Here is a 22,500-nt window from a genome sequence, read left to right on the forward strand (position 1 = left end):
ATAACTACTGTAGATGATCACACAGTCCTTGCTTTTGAACACGTCCTAAAACGTTTGTTTGTTTACAAGCCGTGTATCACAACTGGATGTAGCCGGAAGCAGGATGGGACGCATTATTACAGTGAATCCAATTCACAAATTATAAGTATTTACTTAGTGATCCTAAAACAGTTGTTTGTTATAGTGAGTGTGCTCTTCAAGACTTAAATTGTAATGGGGAAAAAACGGAAAACACTTTTTCAAACTTGTAACATTTATATTTAAGTAGCCAGTGGGCACACTTAAAGCCTGTGTATCACCCCAGACAAATAATGTCAATGTTTGGAGAGGGTTGCTTCAAAAACTACAATACCCAGGTGTTAAATCACCCAGGGGGAGGTAGCTAGAGGGAAAAATGAGAGAAAACAAACAGAGAAACTGCAGCCATTCTATCAGTGGCCCCGGGCCTGAGCTGGATTACTCTTCCTGCTACGACTGGTGGATTGATGATTCACTTGCTTAGTATTCAAATGTATTGATTGTAAGTCGCTTTGGAATAAGGCGTCTGCTAAATGCCAAAAATGTAAAATGTAAAATGTAAATGTAGGAAAGGTCTGGTGGTGTTTCTCACTTGTGGGACTTCTTGCTGTTGGCTCCGTCAGGGCCCTCTCCACAGTCGTAGGCCTGGATGGTGAAGCTGTGTTCCCGCTGGCTCTCACAGTCCAGAGGCTCCTTGGACCGCACCAGGCCCTCCCCTGTGGATCGGTCCAGAACCACCGCCTCAAACTGGACCGATCCGGATCCCGAGGGACCGTTGTGCACCCGGAAGCCACAGATCTCACCTGGGATGAGAGAAGAAGGAAGGGAGGGAGGGAGGGAGAGGGAGGGAGAGGGGCAGAAGGGGAGGGAGGGAGAGGGGGAGGGGGAGGACAAGGAGAGCGGATGGGTGAGGGGAGATGGGTTAGAGAAAGGAGTAGAGAGAGAGGAAAAGAGAGTAGAAGGATATAGAGGCAAAGAGAGAAGAGAGATTGAGTGCAGAGCGTCTTTGAGCCTCGGAAAAGCGCTATATAAATTCAATGAATTATTATTATTAGAGGAAATGATAGGGCAAAACGGCTTTCAGTCACAGGCATATTTTCGCTGCTCTAACCAAGCATCATTCAAGTAGCAAAAATGCTGTAATCATTTTGAAGAATAAAATTGCATCGACATGATTCATTGAAGTGCCTCACTGAGTCACTGCGTTCTAGTGAACAAACACATCCCTGAGATCATCAGAGGTCCAGTCTTATTTACCTGTATCGATTAGATTTGAGCCTCGAACGGCTAATAGAACAAATCAATTCAAGTGTGATTTCGATACAAACAATTTAACAAATCAACCTCAATGTGAATCTTCTTCCCCCTGAGTGATTGTAGCGCAGCATAATGCAGCCTATTGATTCGAGTGAGTACTAAATGTTCACTAAATCAACTCTAAATGATTCCCAATGAACACAAATAATCCAGTTTGAGTATAGTGAGGAGAACAGTACTGACTGTCCAGTAGGCCAGGGTTTGAATTACACATTGACTCTTGGGGGACGTCCTAAATATAGTGACCTGAAACAATGTTGCTTTTTCCAGCTATTAATCCTTGTAGCGCTTCTGGGAATGCCCTTGTTTCTTTCAGGGAAAGCCCTGAAAAGTCACGTCTTGCCTGCAGCTATGGGGCGGCTGTGGCGCAGGAGGTAGAGTCGGCGTCTAAAGATCGCAAGGTTGGCAGATCGGCGGTTTGAGCCCAGACTGGCCACATATCGAAATGTCCTTGGGCAAGATACTTAACCCCAAATTGCTCCCAGTGAGGGGGCCGGCGCCTTGCATGGTAGCTTGCCGTCATTGGTGAGAGAATGTGTGTGTGAATGGGTGAATGAGAGGCCGTTGTAAAGCGCTTTGGAATAAGGCGCTATATAAGTCAGTCCATTTATATAAGTCAGTCCATTTATATAAGTCAGTCCATTTGATCTCTGTAACACCTCGATGGTGGGTTTGATTCTTGTATGGGCTACATACTGTATAATTATTATATATAATACTGTAATATTTTATAGTATATGCTCTACTATTTAATGTCCTGTGGGAGTCTACAGTTCGGAAAAACTGCTTTTAATAAGCTCCTGTGCTCCTCAGACATGGAATGATCTGGAAGGTTTGGTCCCTGACATTTGTTTAGGGACCAGCTCACAGAGACATGCTCTGTGTTTTGATTAATTCATGTGTGTATTTTGTATGTCGTGACGTTAGAATTATAAGGTTCTATCTCCATTTTTGGTCAAAATTGAGTTTTTTACATAATCTGATCCAAACCTCTTCTTATCCACCTCATTTTTCTGGTTTTCTGCTCGAAATGACATGCCCACAGTGAATATAGAATATCTCCACAATCACAAGGGCCTTCATAATGATCTTGTTATCAAATGAAAGCTAACACCTGTGGGGTGGCTGTAGAAGTGTCAGAATCAAAATCTATGTTACTGTGTCAGAGCAAATAGAGCTAGAACATTATAAAACATCTCAAATTCAGTCTCCGCCTAAAAAAACAACAGCTTTTACAGTGAATATCACCTTGGAAACCTGATAACCAAGCCCAAATCATCTAGGAATCAGTACTCCAGGGTACTTATTATTATTATTAGTAGTAGTAGTAGTACTTGTGCCAAAGTTGATGCTAGTAAATGTGAGCAAATGCAACTTTGTACCTGTTTTAGTACAGGTATGTTTAGGCGGACACCTATATGTTTAGGCCATTTGGAGATATGTTGGCACCATCTTTGACCTTTGACCTTTCTCATGTATCAGTTTATTTATTTTAATTTTTTTGGGGGGGGGGGATTTTTTTGAGTTGGCCGACCAATGGTATGGAAATTTGGCGTTGAAACCGGACATGACACATTCTCCAGTTGGAGAAAACTGGATGTGACTTAGGCCGTGTTTACCGTCTCTGGAAAAAAATGGTGGCATCGTATAGCATGCAAAGTTGTGAAAAAAATGTGATATCGATGAAGAGAATTGATCGAGGTAAACTCTTTATATCACTTCGGATCCCCATGGGGTCCGTGGATATAAAGAGGTTAAGTGTTTATTAATGCCTGTGTGGTGTTATTTTTAAAATGTTGAAATGTTTTAGTTAGTAATTAATAGAATACAAAGGTTCCATCTCACAGAACATAATGGAATGTAAAAAACTTTGACGCTCATTATCTCTGAACTGCCCTAAACGGAGGTAGAACCTTATCATTCTAAGCTCACGATGTGTGTATTAAGTGTGTGTATTTTGTATTGCAAAACAGGGCACACCTGCAAATGAGAGTTCACTCTCAGTGTGTCTCCGGGATTAAAGAAAGGTTAAATAAATAATCAGGATGTCTTGACTCCAAGTCGTCACTGGTTATAAGAATCTATGAAAAGACTCATTATTTGACATGGTTAACCCTGCGTGTACCAGAGTACTGCAGTGAAGCTCTGTACAGCGTTGTCACCTGCGTAGTGCAGAGGAGCGTCTTTATCCAGGGCGAAGAGTGGCGGGTTGAGCAGCACGGTGTTGTCGTTCTCCATGACGATCCCCTGGTACTCCGTCTCGATCCATGGCTTGTGCTTATTGGCTGAACGGCACAGAGAGGGGGGGGGGGGGGGGGGGGAGAGACCAACGACGGAGGCTTTGGGTTAAATAGAGCAATTCATAAGAACAAACATGTTCTATTTTTAACACCCCGTTACAGAAGAGAATGTGTGAGTGGGGGTGGAGGTTGGAGGGAGTGTTGAGTGTGTGTGAGTGTGTGTGTGTGTGTGTGTGTGTGTGTGCGTGTGTGTGCGTGTGTGTGTGACCGCAGATACACACATTGCATGTGCATGACACACACATTTATCATACACACACACGCACACACACATACACGCACACACACACGCACACACACACACACACACACACCAACACACCAACAGCCTCTCCAACCTCCACCCCCAACACACACGTCAAGTGTCACTCCACAGTTGGCAGTATAATTAAATCCTGGCAGATTTCACCTTATCACACAGAGAGAGGTATATTGAAGTATATTGCACATATCAATCAGAACAACCCAGCCAGCCTGCTGCAGGCGCAGCAACACCGACAAACAATCACGTCAAAATCAAACGGGAAAAGGTTTACTATGAATTCACCCCCTAATTGCAAATTAATTATTCATTTCTGTGCACAATTGTTCAGCCCTATCAATCAAGGGCAAGAGTTAATGAGCTTGAACGATGACTAATTTTACACTTCAACAATCTAAAGACCAACACAAAATTGGGGGACTACTGTCGGCTAGATAGTCTGTCTCACTAACTAACACTGATGATAAACAGTTAGAATCCCAGTCATAGGACAAACTGCACACAGCTGCCCTTGTTCACATCAAACACATAAGAATTCTACTCAATATCAGAACTTCAGAAGTTTCGGCCAGGTTCTAAATGGGGGGAGGGGAGTAAGAGAGTGTCGGTGTTTCTTCAGTACTAGCCCCTTTCAATCACAGAGCGGTGTGTGTATTCATTGCCCTTCGTCAAGGTGCAACCTGATACGAACACTGTCTGCCTTCCTCCTCCATTTCCTCAAGCTCTGTCCTTCTTTTTGGTCATTTATCTGCCCCCCTCCCCCCTCTCTCCCTGACTGTCTCACTCCCCCATCCCCCGTATAGCCACCCCAGTCTAATGTCTCCTCTCTACTCATCCCCCACTCCCTCCCTCTCTCCATCGCTCTGCAATATAGCATTAATCTGAACATCAGGGCCGTGGATTACACCCAGGATTACAGATTGAGAGACATCACTTTCCATCCCTCTCTCTCCCCCTGGCACTTTTCCTCTTTGTGTCACTATATCACTCTATAACACCCCCATGATCACACTCTATCCTTCAGAATCTCACACACACCCTCTCCTTCTCTCACTTGATTTCAATTATCCTTTATCCATTTCCCCCTCCCTCTCCCTGTCTTTATCTTTCTGTTTTTCTGTGTCATACACAGTTTTGTCTTTGGATCTTTTCCATTGTGTGTGTGTGTGTGTGTGTGTGTGTGTGTGCGTGTGTGTGTGTAGGCTAATCATAAACATCAATACCAGCTCACATCATCAAGCACATAGAGTGACTATATGATTGAGTGCCTTCTCGACTATAATGAGTTTGGGAAGAGCTCTGCAGGGATAGAGAACCATGGCCATGAGAATGTCTGCAGGTATCAGAAGCTATTTCATGGCAATGAAAAAACATTATTGCAGAAGCTCAACAATCAACAATCGCAAGGAGAGGAACTGACCTTTGTTGCCATTGACAACCGAAGTCAAGCAGAGGAGGAGAAAGGAAAGAAAACTCATTCTGTCCATCTGAGGGAGGAAAGGGAAGGTAGATGGGGACAGGGGACAGGGAGGAATACAGTACATGCATTAAACTGTTCAGCACTGGAAGATAAACAAGGTTGACAGATCGGAGGACAGAAGGAGACGGAGAGAAAAGGACGGACAGACATCAGTCTATGATAAAACCCCCAAAGGATTCTATCTCCTTCCCCTCATCATTATGATAATTACACCATTAGCACTGTTAAAGAAACTAATATATGGCTTCAGCTTGCGACCTTAGACGATGCTGCTCTCCCTTGCTGCAGGCCCATTGAGGGAGGCAGTGGCACCATAGTCGATCATTTAAACGGTGGAATAAAAATGCGGCATGAGACTAGAATCTAAACAAACTGGCATGAATAATTCAACTGGAATGTATTAGTATAGCCTCGAGATGTCGGGTTATGCTGCATTCGTTATGAAATGCTTTACAGTGATGTAGGCTTGGCTGTCTACGATGCCACGCACCTTGCCTACGTAGGTGTGTGTGTGTGCATCATAGTTCTACGGAGTGCAGGCGTGTGTGTGTGTATGCATCATAGTTCTACGGAGTGCATGCGTGTGCGTGTGTATGTGTGTGTGTTTGTGCGTGTGTTGACTTGGGTGAGAATAAATAAACACATATTGGGATCAGTTGCAGTCAGTTGACACAGTATTCAAAACGACTCCACGGGGTATTAATTTGACCGACATTGGCATCAAAGCTTATAAATAGGCCCGTTTCATTATTCACTGTGCATGCGTGAAAAAAAATCGTAGCCTATCAATACATTAAATCAAACTTCAACTATAGACAGTGGCTCATATTATATTACAGTCCTAACCCAAAATGTACAAGTACAGGTTGTGCAAAGCAAAGCTACACCAAATATAAAAATCATATCGGTAGGAGAGATGTAATAATAGCCTACTACAGACATGCGTAGGACAATATGCGACAATAATTAATCGATTTTAAATCCCCCAATTATGATGCTGTATTAGCTGGTTTGGCAGTGGCACAAGACGCCTGTAGCCTATCAATTCCCCTAACAATAGAAAGAAAAATTGTCGCAGAGATTTAGGTTACAACCAAAGCAATCAATCCGCTCTCCATCTCCCATGACCGTCGCCTACCGTGATGCGTGAGACCGTGATGCGTACAGAGATGCTTGTGGTACCCAGCCTCCCCTCGCAGCATCCGTCTCTCTCCTCCGCAGACGCAGAAACGCAGAAGCACAGGTTTATAACGGGCTCGATGCTTACTGCCTGACTCCTCTGGCTAATACTTTAGACGTCTTAAACGTCTCGAATTGATACGAGACAGACTGGTGTTAGGGAATTGAGAATTATCTCAAGACCCGATGTCCTTGTTTTCGGCAGGCGTCGTATGAGAGGGGGAAAAAACGATGGGAATATTACGCGGCCGTCCCCTCCTCCTCCTCCCTCTCGGTGCTTCTTAACCCGCCCACACTGCGCTTCTCTCTCCCTCCCTCCCTCTCTCCTCTTTCATAGCTCAATAACCAGCTCCCTGCCAAACTGCACTGTTCACTGTTCTCTGTTTATTGCATGCACTGTGAATGAGTCAGGACCACCCAACAGATATTGGCCATTTCAGAACAGCCGTCATTTCTATTGCAGACTCGTACGTGGTGATTGACAGTGTGTGTGGGGGGGGGGGCTACTACCTTACCCCATCTCTGCACCCCCCCCCCCGCCCAGACTGCAAAATGACGTCATATCACCCCTTCTGCCAGACAGATAGGGGGGATCTCTCTCTCTTTCTCTCTCTCTCTCTCAATTCAGCATTTTTAATTAATGAACATTACAAAAAAGTTTATTTAAAATTATTTTTTTCATTTTCTTTTCCTTTGTACATTTGGTAGCAATAAGGCAAAAAAGTAGTCTCTGGAATAATAACAATTAATTCAACATCAATTAATTATTACCACATAGTATAAATATTATTAAAATCTGGGTTTGTTGCTACAGTAAGTCACTGCTCTCCCGATGTCTCTCTGCATTTTGAAAGAGCAGTTAGAAGTTGCCACCCTACTAACAGATCTATAGGATCAGACGATTCAACCCCAAGCCCAACACATTACCCATTAGCAGTGGAATATACAGTGTCTGACCATGAGTCAGTAATTTAGGGGCAACTTCTACCAACTGCTAAGGAAAAACTGCCAAAAAAATTGGGGGAAGGTGTTCAGGTTTCACCGGAGACCACTGATGATACTGCTCACATTGGAATGGTGATGTTTGATGTTAATCAATACAAAAGAGGTGGTTTTGGTTACCAGTTTGTTAGGTTTGTGTTTTGTTTTTTTTGCTTTGAGTTCCAGTTCTAACAGAGACATACGACAGAGTGTGGGTGGGCTATGAATGAATGAATGGAGTGAGTCAAGGAAGGATGGATGGCAGGAAGGAAAAAAATAAAAGTCATGAGAGATGGATAAAGATGAGGGAGAGAAGGATAGAGAGATGAGGAAGAGGAGGCGAAGGAGAGCTATGAAATCCCTTCATGGAATCTTAATCCAAAGCTACAAAATAGTCTATCATAAAATCCTTCCTAAAACAGCTATAAAATCAGGTCTCCTCCCACATCACAACAAAAAGAAAGAAAAAAATCTGAATTGAAACCAGAATAAATGTAAAAACATTCATTGATAATACAAGGCCATTTTGAGTCACGTGTTTGTTGTGTGTACAGTGTGGTTTACAGTGCTTCATGTGAGTGAGTGTTGGCCTATGGTTTTCATGAAAACATCCCCCCCCTCCCCCCCATCCCGCCCCAAACATTATCATTCCCATCAGAGCAGCAAGCCTTATTTTTTCCTCTTTCTTAACAACAAAATGCATGTTACATTACATATGAAAGTGCCAAATACATTTCTGTTGTGCCTGAACCTTGGCCTTGTGCAGGTTCTTGGTTGGACTGGGTGGGTGGGGGGTATAGAACCAGGAAATGAGATCATAAAACGGAGACATCGCCGGACCCCAAACCCGTGAGCGGCGAGTGCAATTCTGTGTGTACACAATACTTCAGTCTCTCAAGTTCAGTGTATCCCCTCCTCCCACCTTTCTCTAAAAAACAGAAAATCATCCCCTGATTGGCTCACAATTACCCATGTGGCACAATGATCATTTCCTGTACCCTTTTCCTGTACCCAAGGTCCAAAAACACCCACCCCATCCAAAACACAAAAATATATAGAAAGAAAAGTTTGTACACGAACATATTATATATATATATATGTGTTTGAACATATATATATATTTTTTTTTTTACTAAAGGCCTTAAAATATTTTCTGATCTGCTCCTCTTTAAAAAGTCACAGTTCCCTTCAGTCACATCCTGGTTGGATATTCAGCAAGAGAGACCTAAGAGAAAGAGAGAGAGAGAGAGAGAGAGAGAGAGAGAGAGAGAGAGAGAGAGAGAGAGAGAGATGAACAAACAAACAAAAATCTCAATTGGTCATATATTTTGGAGGGATGAAAGCATGTCGTGACGTTAGAATTATAAGGTTCTATCTCCATTTTTGGTCAAAATTGAGTTTTTTACATAATCTGATCCATCCAGGTGTTTATTTGAATGATTTTTAAAATGTTGCCATTTTTGAGTTAGTAATTCATAAAATACAAAGGTTCCATCTCACAAAACATAATGGAATGTAAAAACTTTGACACTCAATATCTCTGAACTGCCCTAAACGGAGATAGAACCTTATCATTCTCACAAGCTCACGATGTGCCAAAGATTCATTTTTGGCTGAACTAAAACCCTATAAGTTTAATTGATCACGGATTTTATATAAAGACTTACGTTTGTTTACCCATACATTTCTAGTCCTCCTTTTTCTCACTCGGTTCTTTCCTAGGCACCAGCACCTTGCGGAGGTATGGGATGCCTAGATATGCTATGAAGAAGAATACGTGACCACAGAAATAGACGGACGAATACACCTGGAACAGAGAAACAACGAGAGATAAAAACACAACCAACCAATCCTCATCTGCACCATCCATTTCTAAACTAAAAATCAAGAACATAAGCCATCCATTTCAAGCAAGATGTTACAAGATGTGAATGGTATCTCCTTCCCAGGCTTATAAGTTGGTCTGTTACCTGGAGCCATTTGTCATAAGTGAAGAGGCAGAATGGCACCAGCGGATAACCCATGAAGAGCCAGTGGATGAACTGCTGGACTCCGTAGATGAGAGGGTAGAGAGGGCTGCTGGCCAGTCGGGTCAGCAAAGGACTGTCCCTAACTAACGCCTGGGCCTGTGAGGAAGGGGAGCATGAGAGTGCGCACACACACACACACACACACACACACACAGACACACAGACACACAGACACAAGAAACCCACAAGAAACCAAGGAAAGGGTAGCTCCAAGTCCTCTGAGTTTACACTCAAGAGAAGAAAAAAAAAAAAAGAAACTGACAAAGTATAGAATAGATGCTCCCAAAGACTAATGCATTGATCCTCCCACCACTGTGGGTCTAAGTCAGACTATATCTCTCCACCACCCCCCTCCCCCTCCCCCTCGTACCTGTCTTTCCACATTAACGATGATGAACTCCATGGAGAAGCAGAGGATGTATCCAGAGTGCAGGCCATGCCAGATGGCCAGGAACGCAAGCGTGACCACTTGAGAGACGAGCTTATTGCCCAGGAACCTCAGCCGCTTGAACACGTGCCTGGGGAGGGGGGGGGGGGGAGGGGGGGGGGGGGGAGGAGGGTTACCATGTAATAAAGCACTATTACACCGGTGTACATGCCTGAAGTGAACTGGTACTAGTGGTGGTCTAGTGGATAGTGAGTTGGACTTGTGATCGGAAGGTTGTGAGTTCAAATCCCGCCTGAAACCACCACCACCACTACTAGTGTGCCCTTGAGTAAGGCACTTCGCCCTCAGTTACTCCAGGGGGAATGTCCCTGTAATTCGTAATTGTAAATCGCTTTGGATTAAAAGCCTCTGCTATAATGGCAAAATTATTATTATTAAATGATGGTACTTCCTTATACACTTGAACCTACAGTGTTAACCCATACAGGCTTGAACCTACAGTGTTAACCCATACAGGCTCGAACCGACAGTGTTAAGAAGACCTTCTCAAGCTTATAAACTGTCTGAACAGGAAACTGTTTGAACATGTGCCCTGGGGACCAGAGCCACATTTGACTATAAATAAACCAGTTCTGTTCAAGCAAGTATGTCACCCAGAGAGAGAACTGTTCAACTGCCAACAGTCTTGCATCACAATACCAGATTGTAGACATCGCTGCCATTTGAACACACTACAGTAGGCCTACCCGTGAAGTGACACACACACACAAGTCAAATATTGACTGGTAGGTAGTTTATCATTACCGTTTTTTGGGTACCCACATTGGTAAAGATTCTCTTTTTCCTTTCATGAATACTTCACTATGTAAGTAGACAGACATTTTTTGTTTCTCATATAGCAACAACTCAAAGAGGAGGAGTTGACAGTTGTGTGACCTGATTTCAGTCAGGTACTAACCTGGCCATCCAGGCGTTGGTGTTTATGTTGAAGGAGGAGATGGTGCCTGTGAAGAGGGGCGTGGTCTCAAACTGCCACACCTTCATATTCGCACAGGCGTCCCATTTGTGCTCCCCGTCCGTCCCCAGCCCGTTGTAGCCGAGCCCAGAGAGAATGCATACGCCCTCCTGAAACACACCAAACACCCCACATTCCATCAGAATAGCTTAATTAACATCCTTATTGAGGGAAAACCAGATAGACTGGTCAGTTCTGCTGATCTTGACTGATGGTAGGTGTGCCACAGAGGTGAATGACAGGTATGTGGAGACCAGTGTCTCAGCTGTTTGTCATTGTAAGTCGTTGAGTCGTCGTGTGTATTTGATGTGGTGGAGTCATGTGTATGTGAAGTATGTTTGTATAATAGGTGGCTAGATTAGGTAGTCATTGTGTTAGCCGTTTGCTATCGTAGCGTAATTGTGATCAATGAGGGGAGCCGGTGCACAAGCAGATCACTACTGCTACTGCATCAATGCACAGATGGGGCTTGGCCCCAAATGCGTCGTGCGAGTGTGGCGCAGAGGACCAAACCGCAGACCATGTTATCCTGGATTGCCCGGTGTACCACCCACCCAACGGGATGCACGGTCTGTCGGTATTAGATGACGAGACGATGACGTGGCTTCTGGCGGGGTGTCCAGAAATATAGTCCGGGTGAGCCCCTCAACCAGGTCTCGGGGGGTGGTAAAAGGCCCCGAGCCTGGTGGAGTGGAGAGGAAACAACAACCCATACGCCGAAGAAGAACCACTGCTACTTACCGCTATCACCCAGCAGCTGACGTATTTGTAGAGGATGACTTTGGCCCAGAGGAGGATAAACACACAGCGGTACCAGAAGGGCTGGGCCTGAGGGAGCAGAGTCACACTTCAACCTTGGGGTTTGGGATTTCTAGAACAACATTGGCGTTTGCCTTCACCCGCTTGACATTGCCAACCTGATGTTGTCAATGGTAATTCTGTCCCTGAGATTGTAACTGGTCTGTGTTTAGTACTTTTTTTTTTTTTTTACAGTGACATTCTCACCTCGTACTCCTCTGTAAGGTAGTAGCTGTCCGAGTAGTGAGGACTGAATATAGCGTAGATCACCAGGCACAGTAGGCCCACGAAGAACCGCTTCATAGCGGGAAAAACACTGACAAACAAGACAGAGAGAAAAGGTATTTAAATGGCATTCAAATTGGATGGAAACAACTGATTAAGAAGTTCTCGGTTCAATCCCTTGTTCATCCATCCCTCCTTCTCATTCCATCTACGCATCTCCCCAAACCCCCACCCCTTTACATGGTTGTAATTTGTTCTATTTTTATGTAACTAGAGATTTAAGTGTTTTTGTAATTTAAAGTATGCTTTATATGTTAAATGTTACTTGTAATGTATGTTTTAAATGTGGACTCCAATTAGATATAAGTGTTTTATATTATGTAAAATTGTATGATGTATGATATATTTTAATGTTTGATATTTGTAATTTAAGCATGTTTTATATGTTAAATGCTATTTGTAATGTATGTTTTAAATGTGGACCCCACTAAAAGTAGCTCATGCCTATGGGTATAGCTAATGGGGATCCTTCCAATAAATAAACCCCTCTCCTACCTGTTGGGTGGCTGACCGGGGCAGTCGGTGAGTTGCCCCGCCACCAGCCTCTGGTAGCTGCGGAGGGTAAACTGGGGGCCCACCAGGAAGCCTCCGTAGAAGTAGGAGAAGCCACACATCTCCAGCAGAGAGGGAACGGAGCTGAGGGCTGCTTTCTGCTGCTCGGCATTCAACTGGGACTGGAGGGGGGGGGGGAAGAGAGGAGAGCAAAGGGTTGAAGAATAAAGAAGAAGAGGGGGGTGAGGTGAGAGAGACAGAGGAAAGGCAGAGATCAAGGGAGAGGGAATGAAAAAGGGAATACATAGAGGAAGATGAGGAAAGCAAGGGTGAAGAAGAAGAAGAAGAAGAAGAAGAGGGGGGGGGTGAGGTGAGAGAGACAGAGAGGAAAGGCAGAGATCAAGGGAGAGAGGGAATGAAAAAGGGAATACACAGAGGAAGATGAGAGAAAGAGGAGGAATAACAGAAAGAGGATGTAGAAAGTAGATGAGGAAGGGAGAAAAGAGGCAGTGGAACAGGGCACAGTAACTGGCCGAGGAGGCACCAGCTCACGGCATATCCAGTTACCCAGAGGGGTTTTTATTGAAAGTCGACCGCAAACTCAATTTGACCACAAAGTACTACTTAACAGGCATTTAACTAGAGGCCATACAAGGGGGTTTGTTTCCAGTAATCCATGACACGTTTCTGAAATACTATGGAGGACAATTGATTTTACAAATCCAACAACACCCAGAGGTACGGTACTCTCTGACATATAAAGATGAGGAAAGCTTGAGACAGGACACAAGTATTGTGGAAACATTTTTGTGCAAAAATGCAGCATTGCACAAGAGACGGAAGGAGAGGGGAAATATGTGGCAGCATTAGTGCACGCACAGACACAGACAGCACGGAGTATTCAACACTACATGACAGTGTTCGTAAACTGTGTTGTATGTGGATGCATCCTGTAAATATTGTACTGTTAGGATTTTATGATATACCAAATATAGTGTAATGAAGAACTATGGGGGGGGGGGGTGGGAGGGATGTTATCGCCATGGGGGGGGGGGGGGGGGGGGGGGGGGGTACTCGTGTGTTTATAGTGGAGGGGGGTAAGATAAAGAGAAGGACAGACACTTATTTTGTTTGGTGTGATAATTGTGAGTTTTTCCATGTGTACTGTTTTGTAATGAATAATTGATTCCCAAAAAAATAAACACTACATGACAGGGAGCAGAGAGGTGAAGTATATTGGGTTGAATAGGAAGAAGTTGCCCCCCGGCGCTGATCTACGGTCAGTTTTGCTTTGATCCACCCTTTTTGACTTGGCAGGGAAAGCACAGACCAGGCAAAGGGCATCATGGTAACCGACCCTGAAGAAACTAATCAATCACACTAGAAATGTGCCTGTTTTGTAAACAAAACACTGATAGTATCATTTTACTGCACTGCAAACACACACAAGGATTTGTAAAGAAACAAAAAACAAACACACTCTCTCTCACTCACACACACACGCAAAAAAAGAACATAGACAAACAAATAATATATGGATTGATCAAAGATCAAATAGGCAAAGAGAGATCAATCAACTCACTGGTTCCTTTCCACCGTCATAGTAATCAAGTGACAAACCTGAAATCAGAAAAATGTAGCTGGCGTCAGTCAACTATGTTACGAAAGCTCGGATTTGTCATGATCATTGGAATGAATACTCGTGACGTTAGAATTATACGGTTCTATCTCCATTTTTGTCAAAATTGAGTTTTTTACATAATCTGATCCATTAGGTGTTTATTAATGCCTGTGTGGTGTTATTTTTAAAATGTTTACATTTTTTTAGTTAGTAATTAATAAAATACAAAGGTTCCATCTCACAAAACATAATGGAATGTAAAAACTTTGACGCTCAATATCTCTGAACTGCCCTAAACGGAGATAGAACCTTATCATTCTAAACGGAGATAGAACCTTATCATTCTAAACGGAGATAGAACCTTATCATTCTAAACGGAGATAGAACCTTATCATTCTAAACGGAGATAGAACCTTCTCATTCTAAACGGAGATAGAACCTTATCATTCTAAACGGAGATAGAACCTTATCATTCTAAACGGAGATAGAACCTTATCATTCTAAACGGAGATAGAACCTTATCATTCTAAACGGAGATAGAACCTTCTCATTCTAAACGGAGATAGAACCTTATCATTCTAAACGGAGATAGAACCTTATCATTCTAAACGGAGATAGAACCTTATCATTCTAAACGGAGATAGAACCTTATCATTCTAAACGGAGATAGAACCTTATCATTCTAAACGGAGATAGAACCTTCTCATTCTAAACGGAGATAGAACCTTCTCATTCTAAACGGAGATAGAACCTTATCATTCTAAACGGAGATAGAACCTTATCATTCTAAACGGAGATAGAACCTTATCATTCTAAACGGAGATAGAACCTTATCATTCTAAGCTGTCTGTAGAAGTTCCTCTCCTGGCTCCACACAACAGAAGGGATGGAGCCTCATATGTTTAGTAGTAGTACACTATTCTATAACAATATTAGTATTAAAAACCAATGGAATGACTAAGCTACAACAGCAATTCACCACAAAGCAAAAAGCTAGAGGATAAATAATAATTCATAAGTAATATATAATAAACAAGGGGAAATAAAGAGGGTGTGTAGGACGTAGAGAGCTGAATTCGGTTGTTAAGTCGTGACGTGTTTCCGGGTCCAAAGTTGGCTGAGGCGCTCTCTTCGAAATGCCTTAGTAATAATAATAATTCATTATATTTATATAGCGGTTTTCCGAGGCTCAAAGACGCTGACAAATGGGAAAAAACGGGAATGTGCTGTGTCCCTTGTTGTATGAATAGATCGGAGTCTAAAAAACGATTGAACTGTCATTCTACCGCTGTACTACACTGGTACTCTGGTGCAGGGAATTTCTGGTTTGGATCCGGAAATTGCTAAACGTCACGTTTGACGTCAGACTTAACAACCGAATAGAGATAGCAAGCTTGTGTGGGGGGGGGGGGGGACATACCAATAAGTTTGAGGGCGAGGACACATTGTGGCATGGTCCATTTGATATCATAATCCTCTGTAGCCGTGTAGTAATAGCCTGCTAGCAGGTACACCTACAGGGAGAGGGGTAAACAGAGGGAGGGAGGGAGTGAGTGAGAGGGGGAAACAGAGGGAGGGTGAGAGAGGAGGATGGTTTCAACAAACAAGCACACAGCAATTATACTATTTGATACCTCATGACACTCAGTTAGGCTAGTTAGGATCACAATTTCAGAGAGAGAGAGAGAGAGAGAGAGACAGTTCACAGAACCGAGTGTCAAGTACACAGTGACACAGTGATCTACAAGGCTTCAGTACTCAGTAACAAGAAACAAAGGGACAGAGAAGGGACATATCCTAAGTAAGGTAGTAAGCAGGGATTAAACAAAGGCACACACACACACACACGCACACACGCACACACACACACACGCACACGCACTGACTGATGAGCATTGCTTCAGCCACTGCGGTGAAGAAGGGACTGCGAGAAAGCAATAGAGGGAGGAGAGGGAGCAGTTGCTGCTGTCACGTGACCGTGCATCACAACGAAGCACAGGAAGGAGAGAGGAAGAGAGAAGGAGGGAGTAAAGGGAGAGAGGGGAAAGAGGGAGGGACCTCACCATTTGAAAGACAAAGCTGCTCAGGACGGTGGTTACCGTCCTTCCCATGAGCCTCAGCATCAGGAACTGGACGAGGACGCATACTGCAGAGTGATAGAGCTGAGGTCCTGAGAGAGGAAGAGAGAGCGAGCGAGCGAGAGGGGAGAGGGGGGGAGCAGAGGGGGTGTGGTGGGGGGGGGTGGGGGTGTTAGTGCAGTCAAGTGTGACCTGTCATGACTCCACAACACTTTCCCCACTTCAACTCAGAAGAGAGAGAAAGAGAAAGAGAGAAAGGGCATACTTCTTCCAACTGAAGAACATTTTAATGAACACGGTTAATACGAGACAGGGAGAAGGAAAGAGCAACAGACCTGCTGTAAGATCCCAGTGCAGCGGCAACAAGGGTACAAGAGAGGTCAGTGTTAGTAGACCCTGGCCTACACTGGCACACAGAGCTGAGTGGGGCCTAGTCCATCCATACTCCCTCTCTTCTCTACCTTTCCATCTGTCAAATCTGTTATGCTGGTCCCTGATCCTCACCTCCACTTCCTCACAGGAATTACTCATGAATTGTTGGTTGCTTAAATGCTGCATTCATGATAAGTCTGAAGTTTCTTACAACACAACAGACATTTACAGACTTTCCTAGTTCCAACACGTCATAAATGCAGCATTTGCTGTATGAGCTAAGTGACAGAGACCTTCAATTAGATAGCCCTCCTAGACCCAAGACACTGTCCCTCCCGAGTACTGACCATTTTCATAATGATTTCCCTAGATATTTTAATGGGTTACAAAGGCCCCTGAAGCAACATGCAAAGGCTTCCAACAACAACAAATGTAATTGAGACAATCTAAAGTGGGGCCCTGTCCTCTCTAAAGGAATATAGTAATATCTTAAGAAATAAGTCACTGCCCTCAAACCCCTTGACTCTCCTACAGTCCACCTACTACACCCTTCCCTCTCGGGTGTGCACTCCAGGGTAACAAGTCCCCATCCCAGTGCTCTGCACGTATCCATGCCAACATCACCGCCTTAAGGAAATAATGACCCAATCCTAGCCCCGCCCCCTCGTTCCCCAGCCATTTGTTTTCTACACGGTCAACAACCAACCGACCCACGTCACCCAGCCATAACTTTCCCTTCACCTGACCGTGTCATACAGACCCATTTACATGGGATTAGACCGACAGAGTACAGACCTACCATACACATGGAATTAGACCTACAGAGCTACCATTTACATGGAATTAACCAAATACCGGTTTGAGTTGCATTCGGACGGACAGCGTTACAAAATAGTAGCCCAGTCATTGCATCATCTGACTAATTTCATCTCAACTGACTGCAGATGGATTGATTTTTATTTTTTTATTTTTATGAATTCCCTCCAAACCTCCCCATTCCCCCTCCCTCCCATCCCTCCCCCCCATCCCTCTGCATCTCACCAAAGTTGAAAGCACCCAGAGCCAGTCCAGACAAGGTGTGGAACAGGTGAACTACGGTGGGGGGCTGGTGGAAGAAGAACCGCCGGTACACCAGGGCGCAGGGGTACCCTGAAGGAGAAAGGAGAAAACCAGTTAGCCTACATACATACAGTTGCACCAACATGCATGTGTCATTCTAGACAAGAGCCTGTGGTAGTCCTAACACCATGACTTTGCAGTCCTGCGCAACAACAACCGTAAGATAAAACAGGAACATGTATCAGTAAGTAAGTAGCCTTGAGAACCGATGGTTCTCGAGCCTAACGTCCCGTAGGCTCCTGCCCCGTATCTCATGTTTACTTAGCATGAGGCGGCTTGATGTACAAGTACACCCCCTGGACATGACGCTGGTATGTCGCAGTGTCTTACCCCCCCTCAATCCAACCCTTAATGCTGAGTGCCAAGCAAGGAGGCATCGGGTACCATTTTTATAGTCTTTGGTATGACTCGGCCGGGGATCGAACTCACAACCTCGCAATTTCAGGGCGGACACTAACTAACCGCAACGCCACTGAGCTTGGTCACAACATGCATTTGTGTGCACCACATAATATTATGATGTGTGGGCGAGTGTGTTACTAACAAGGGAAGACCTAGGCATTAGAACAACAGTTGGTGGTTAGGCTACATTTCATTGATTTAATTCTACAAAAAGCTATCTAGGGTTTATAGACCATGCATGAGCAAGAGTTGGTAGCATTATCAGACAACTATCACCAGATAATCACTTGACTAAAATGTCAAAAGGCTGATAATGACAGTGTGATTTATGTTAAATATTTACAAGACAAACATAAACACAGAGGATCTAATCTGGCAATCTGAAAATGGGTCGAAAGAACAATATCAGGACACCAGAGAGCCAGATAAAAGCAGTGTTTCAAGACAATGGTCTCATGGGTTGTGTATTGTGTGAGTGAGGCAATTCCAATGTGAGTCAGTGGATGAGAGAGAGAGAGAAAAAAATCAAACGTGTCCATGTGTCAGAGCAAAGTTCAGTGAGGAGGATGACTCTCCCCTCTCATGTGCCACACACATACCGATCGCTCCTGTGTAACGTGAAACCGTGAATGTCAATGTGGCTATATATCATTATAAATATATATATATATATATATATATATTATTACACCCCGTTTATAACCTAACCTAACCTGCGAGCAGCGACAGATCAAAGTCAACTATGGCATTCTCTTCATTCAATCCAAAATTGATGCAAGTTGTGTGTGTCTATGTTTGTGAATGTTGTTATTGTATGTTTCTCTTTTTTGGTCTTTTGTTTTGTTGTCTCGTCTTTGATGTTGGTATATAAAAATGATAATAAAAATATTGTGAAAAAAAAACTATGGCATTCTGGACAGCCAATGGTGCATTGCATTTGTACAGGAGAGTCAGTGCCAGCGTGTAACTTAACTTACACAAAAAAATACAACTTCTTAATTCTAATCCTAGTACTATAATAAGCAGAAATACACGCACAAGCACATCAGATCATTGTGCGTAAATGTCGCTGTGTGTCTCCGTGGTGCGCGTGCCCTGCGCGACCTTGCAAAGCAATGCACATCTACCAACAACTTAGTCTAATTATAGTCTCATATTATAAAGGTGCAATGCAATCTAGATGCATGTTTTTCGGCTGTCTGTCTGTCTGTCTGTCTGTGCCATGATCGGCCTAACTGACTGGTCACTGTGCTATAGTAACCTGGGCTTAGCTGAGTGAGTGTGTGTGTGCAATTAAACCATCATCGCCAAATGCATGGGTTCCACGGGTTCCACGCCGAACGCTTAATTAACAGGGCTCGAGCATCTAAAATAAAACTCACCGATTAACACGGACAGGATCAGCCGAACCGCTGGTTCTGGGGAACCCAAAGATTCCGACAATTTCTCCATCAAGGGAGCCGCCATCTTTCGTGTGGGCGGAAGTGGCTCCTAGCGGTAAATCCGTAGATGTGTTAGTACCGTACCTTCGTTTGTGCTGTGCTGCACTCTCTCTCTCCTTTATCTGCCCTTTGCTCGGTTTAACGCTCTCCTCTCCTCCACCCCCCTCCTCTTACGTTCCTCTCCCCCCCCCCTCTCCTTATTGGATCTCAACACGACCCTCTTTCTTGACAGTTGTTTTTTTTTTGCAGCATTTATTTTGTTTCATGGATCTGTCTGACATTGAGCTGCCAAGTCTCACGCAATCGCCGTGAGACTCACGCATTTAAGAAGTAGAAGAAAATTGTCTCGTGTGAAGGAAGACAAGTGATAAACATTGTGATAGTCAGTGTGCTGAAGTAATAGACAATGCAATAATAGAGACACACTTTCTGCGAATTGACACATTTCCACACATGTACAACTCTGAACAGGCGTTGCAAGTACCAATCATTGTATTGGTTCTGCTGCTCATAAAGTGGTGTAACGTCGCCCCCGTGTGGCAATAATGATGAACTAGAAAAAAATAAGTTCCAGAAGAAACTTACGTGGGCTTTCAAAGTCTTTTACTTGAATGAATGAATGAATGAATGAATGGTCTTTATTGTCAGTAATACAGTACAGGCAGTGGCGATTCTAGAGATTTATACATGGGGTGGCAAGCAGATATTTTAGCGTGGCCATAATTTGTGGCCATCTTAATATGTGATTAATATTTATGTATATTTATCATCCCTTATTGCCTGTTCTGCATATAGAACTAGTGTGTATGTGTACAGGTTTCTCTCTTATCCAGTAAATTATTACAAAGACAACCCTAACCCACATTTTATTATCTCTTTCATTCGGAGACAATAAACAAGGAACATGAATAACGTGTGCTGAACTTGATCGTCAGAACAAACATAACAAGAATGAGAGGTTTCATGTCCAAGCAAGCCCTTGAACTCATCCATGCATTTGTTTAGAGTAGACTTGATTATTGTATTAAAATCTTGTTACAATGACATACCTATAATAACTCTGACGTTAGCTAAACCGTAAGTAAAAGCTGTATCTGTGTAGCTAACGATAGCTAGCTAGCTAAATAGCTAGCGAACTTAGCTAAGTGGTAAACAGCTGAACTGCAAACACGTCTTCGCTTCATAACTCGACAAATAACGTTACATTGATGAACAAAACATTCATTCGTTTACTAAACATATCCATTAGGTAATGAATTCTAAACGTAATAACATAATTAGTTAAAAGCACATTTAACATTACCTGAAAAGGCTCCACGAGACTGACAGCTCAGCGGGCAAACTCAAATCTGTCACGTGACCCAGGTTGCAACCATTCGGGACGCAGGGGTGGAACACTGAGTTTATTTGTCAAACTTGAGAATTTGGGGATTTTACACTGAATTCTAATAAAAAATAAAAATAAAGATCCAATAATAATAATAATAATAATACAACAAATGATATCCCTCTATGGCACACATTATGAATCCAGTTGGGGAAAAAATGTTTGGAGTGTTTTTTTGTCTTAGAATAGACCAAATAAACATAATCTAAAGACATTTTAAATAAATATGTTTTGGGGGGTACTTTTTGGCATGCGTTGCCTTGAAGCAACACTGTGCCATAATGGTCAGTCAAAGTCAAACTCAAAGTCAGCTTTATTGTTAATCTAATATATGTACAGACATACAGAGGGCTGAAATTGCGTTTCCCTCTCATGCACGGTGCATAGCAAACAAAAACAATAAATAACAGTATAATAAGACAAGATTAGACATAACTATATATACAAAAAATACTAGATAAAATATTTTAAATGTGCGGTACAATGTACAGGGGTGGAATACAATAGACAATAGTGCAATAGTGCAATAGTGCAATAGTGGTAATTGGCTCAGTATAATAGAGTAAAGTGGCTAAAGTACGTAAATGTAAGTAATGGTCAGTAATGGCATGGAGAGTGCCCCCGAGAGGCGCCCGAGAGGTGCCCCAAGAGAGGCGCGCCTGCCCCCTGACAGGTGCGCCTGACCAGTGTCATGGTGAATCCATAGTGGCACAGTGTTGCCTCAAGGCAACATTTGCAACTTACCATAATGGTACGGTGTTGCCTCAAGGCAACATTTGCATTTTAACAAGTTTCCATTACTTAATTAGCAAATAAAGTAAATTAAACTATTAGAAGGTAAGCTTTACTCAGCTATTATTATGAATATATTTTTTTCCAGATTGAAAAAGGCCAGGGAAATATGTTTTCAGACGATGTTTGTGGAGAGAAATGGCTAAGCTGATCCTTGTGGGACAGCCTGCAAAAAAGGGATTCAGCATGGCCTCCAGAGAGACATGTGACAGATTCAAACACTGCCTTTGGTTCCTTATGGCCCTGCCTCTTTTTCTAAGTATTGCATCATAACTGGGGATGCATTGTGTGAATGTAAAAGGCCAAGAATGGGTATGTTGCCTAGAGGCAACAAGGTGCCATAGAGGGATATCAGTTGGTCTGTGTAACTGGGGTGGCAAGTAGGGTGGCAGGACCTTTTTCAAGGGTGGCAGCACCGTGGTAGCTTCGCCACTGAGTACAGGTACCATACAACGAAATGTAGGATGGGGGGCTCCCCTGGTGCTTGGAAAAAAGACTAAAAACAAGAGAACCAAGGGTAAAATAAAAAGGGAAAAGAGCTGGTTTACATAAATAAAGGCTATGTACACTATCTACTATACTATACTACTATACTATACAATAAAACACTGTGCTGTACTCTATGCTATGCTATACATATCCTAACTTTTTTCTATATCTGAACCTTATGTACACATGGGTTGTCATATTGCACATAGTATTGTTGCACATTCATTAAAGTGTCGCAGTTAGCAGGTTTGAA

The 22,500-nt window shown here is 43.2% G+C and overlaps 2 protein-coding genes across 2 annotated transcripts in view; both read right to left on the reverse strand.

Moving 5' to 3' along the window:
- Positions 1-5,384, reverse strand: part of clstn3 (calsyntenin 3) — a gene marked incomplete at both ends in the record, with an annotated part of 22,757 nt that extends 17,373 nt beyond the window's left edge. The window contains 3 exons of the mRNA XM_080540441.1: positions 611-821; positions 3,498-3,620; positions 5,318-5,384. Of these exons, the coding sequence (XP_080396567.1) occupies positions 611-821; positions 3,498-3,620; positions 5,318-5,384 (401 nt within the window). The remainder of the gene's footprint in view (positions 1-610; positions 822-3,497; positions 3,621-5,317) is intronic.
- A 1,882-nt stretch (positions 5,385-7,266) lies between these two features.
- Positions 7,267-19,649, reverse strand: lpcat3 (lysophosphatidylcholine acyltransferase 3). The gene is made up of 13 exons (XM_080540444.1): positions 19,520-19,649; positions 17,658-17,765; positions 16,230-16,336; positions 15,587-15,680; positions 14,128-14,165; positions 12,549-12,727; positions 11,976-12,084; positions 11,712-11,798; positions 10,914-11,080; positions 9,938-10,085; positions 9,508-9,663; positions 9,205-9,344; positions 7,267-8,762 (listed from the first exon to the last, which is right to left on the reverse strand). The coding sequence occupies exons 1-12, from the start codon at positions 19,602-19,604 to the stop codon at positions 9,225-9,227; spliced, it is 1,398 nt and encodes a 465-aa protein (XP_080396570.1). The 5' UTR covers positions 19,605-19,649; the 3' UTR covers positions 7,267-8,762; positions 9,205-9,224.
- Positions 19,650-22,500: the final 2,851 nt, after the last annotated feature.

The sequence above is a fragment of the Nansenia antarctica genome (assembly GCF_963989245.1).
Source record: "Nansenia antarctica genome assembly, chromosome: 10".
In the NCBI taxonomy this organism is placed as follows: Eukaryota; Metazoa; Chordata; class Actinopteri; order Argentiniformes; family Microstomatidae; genus Nansenia; species Nansenia antarctica.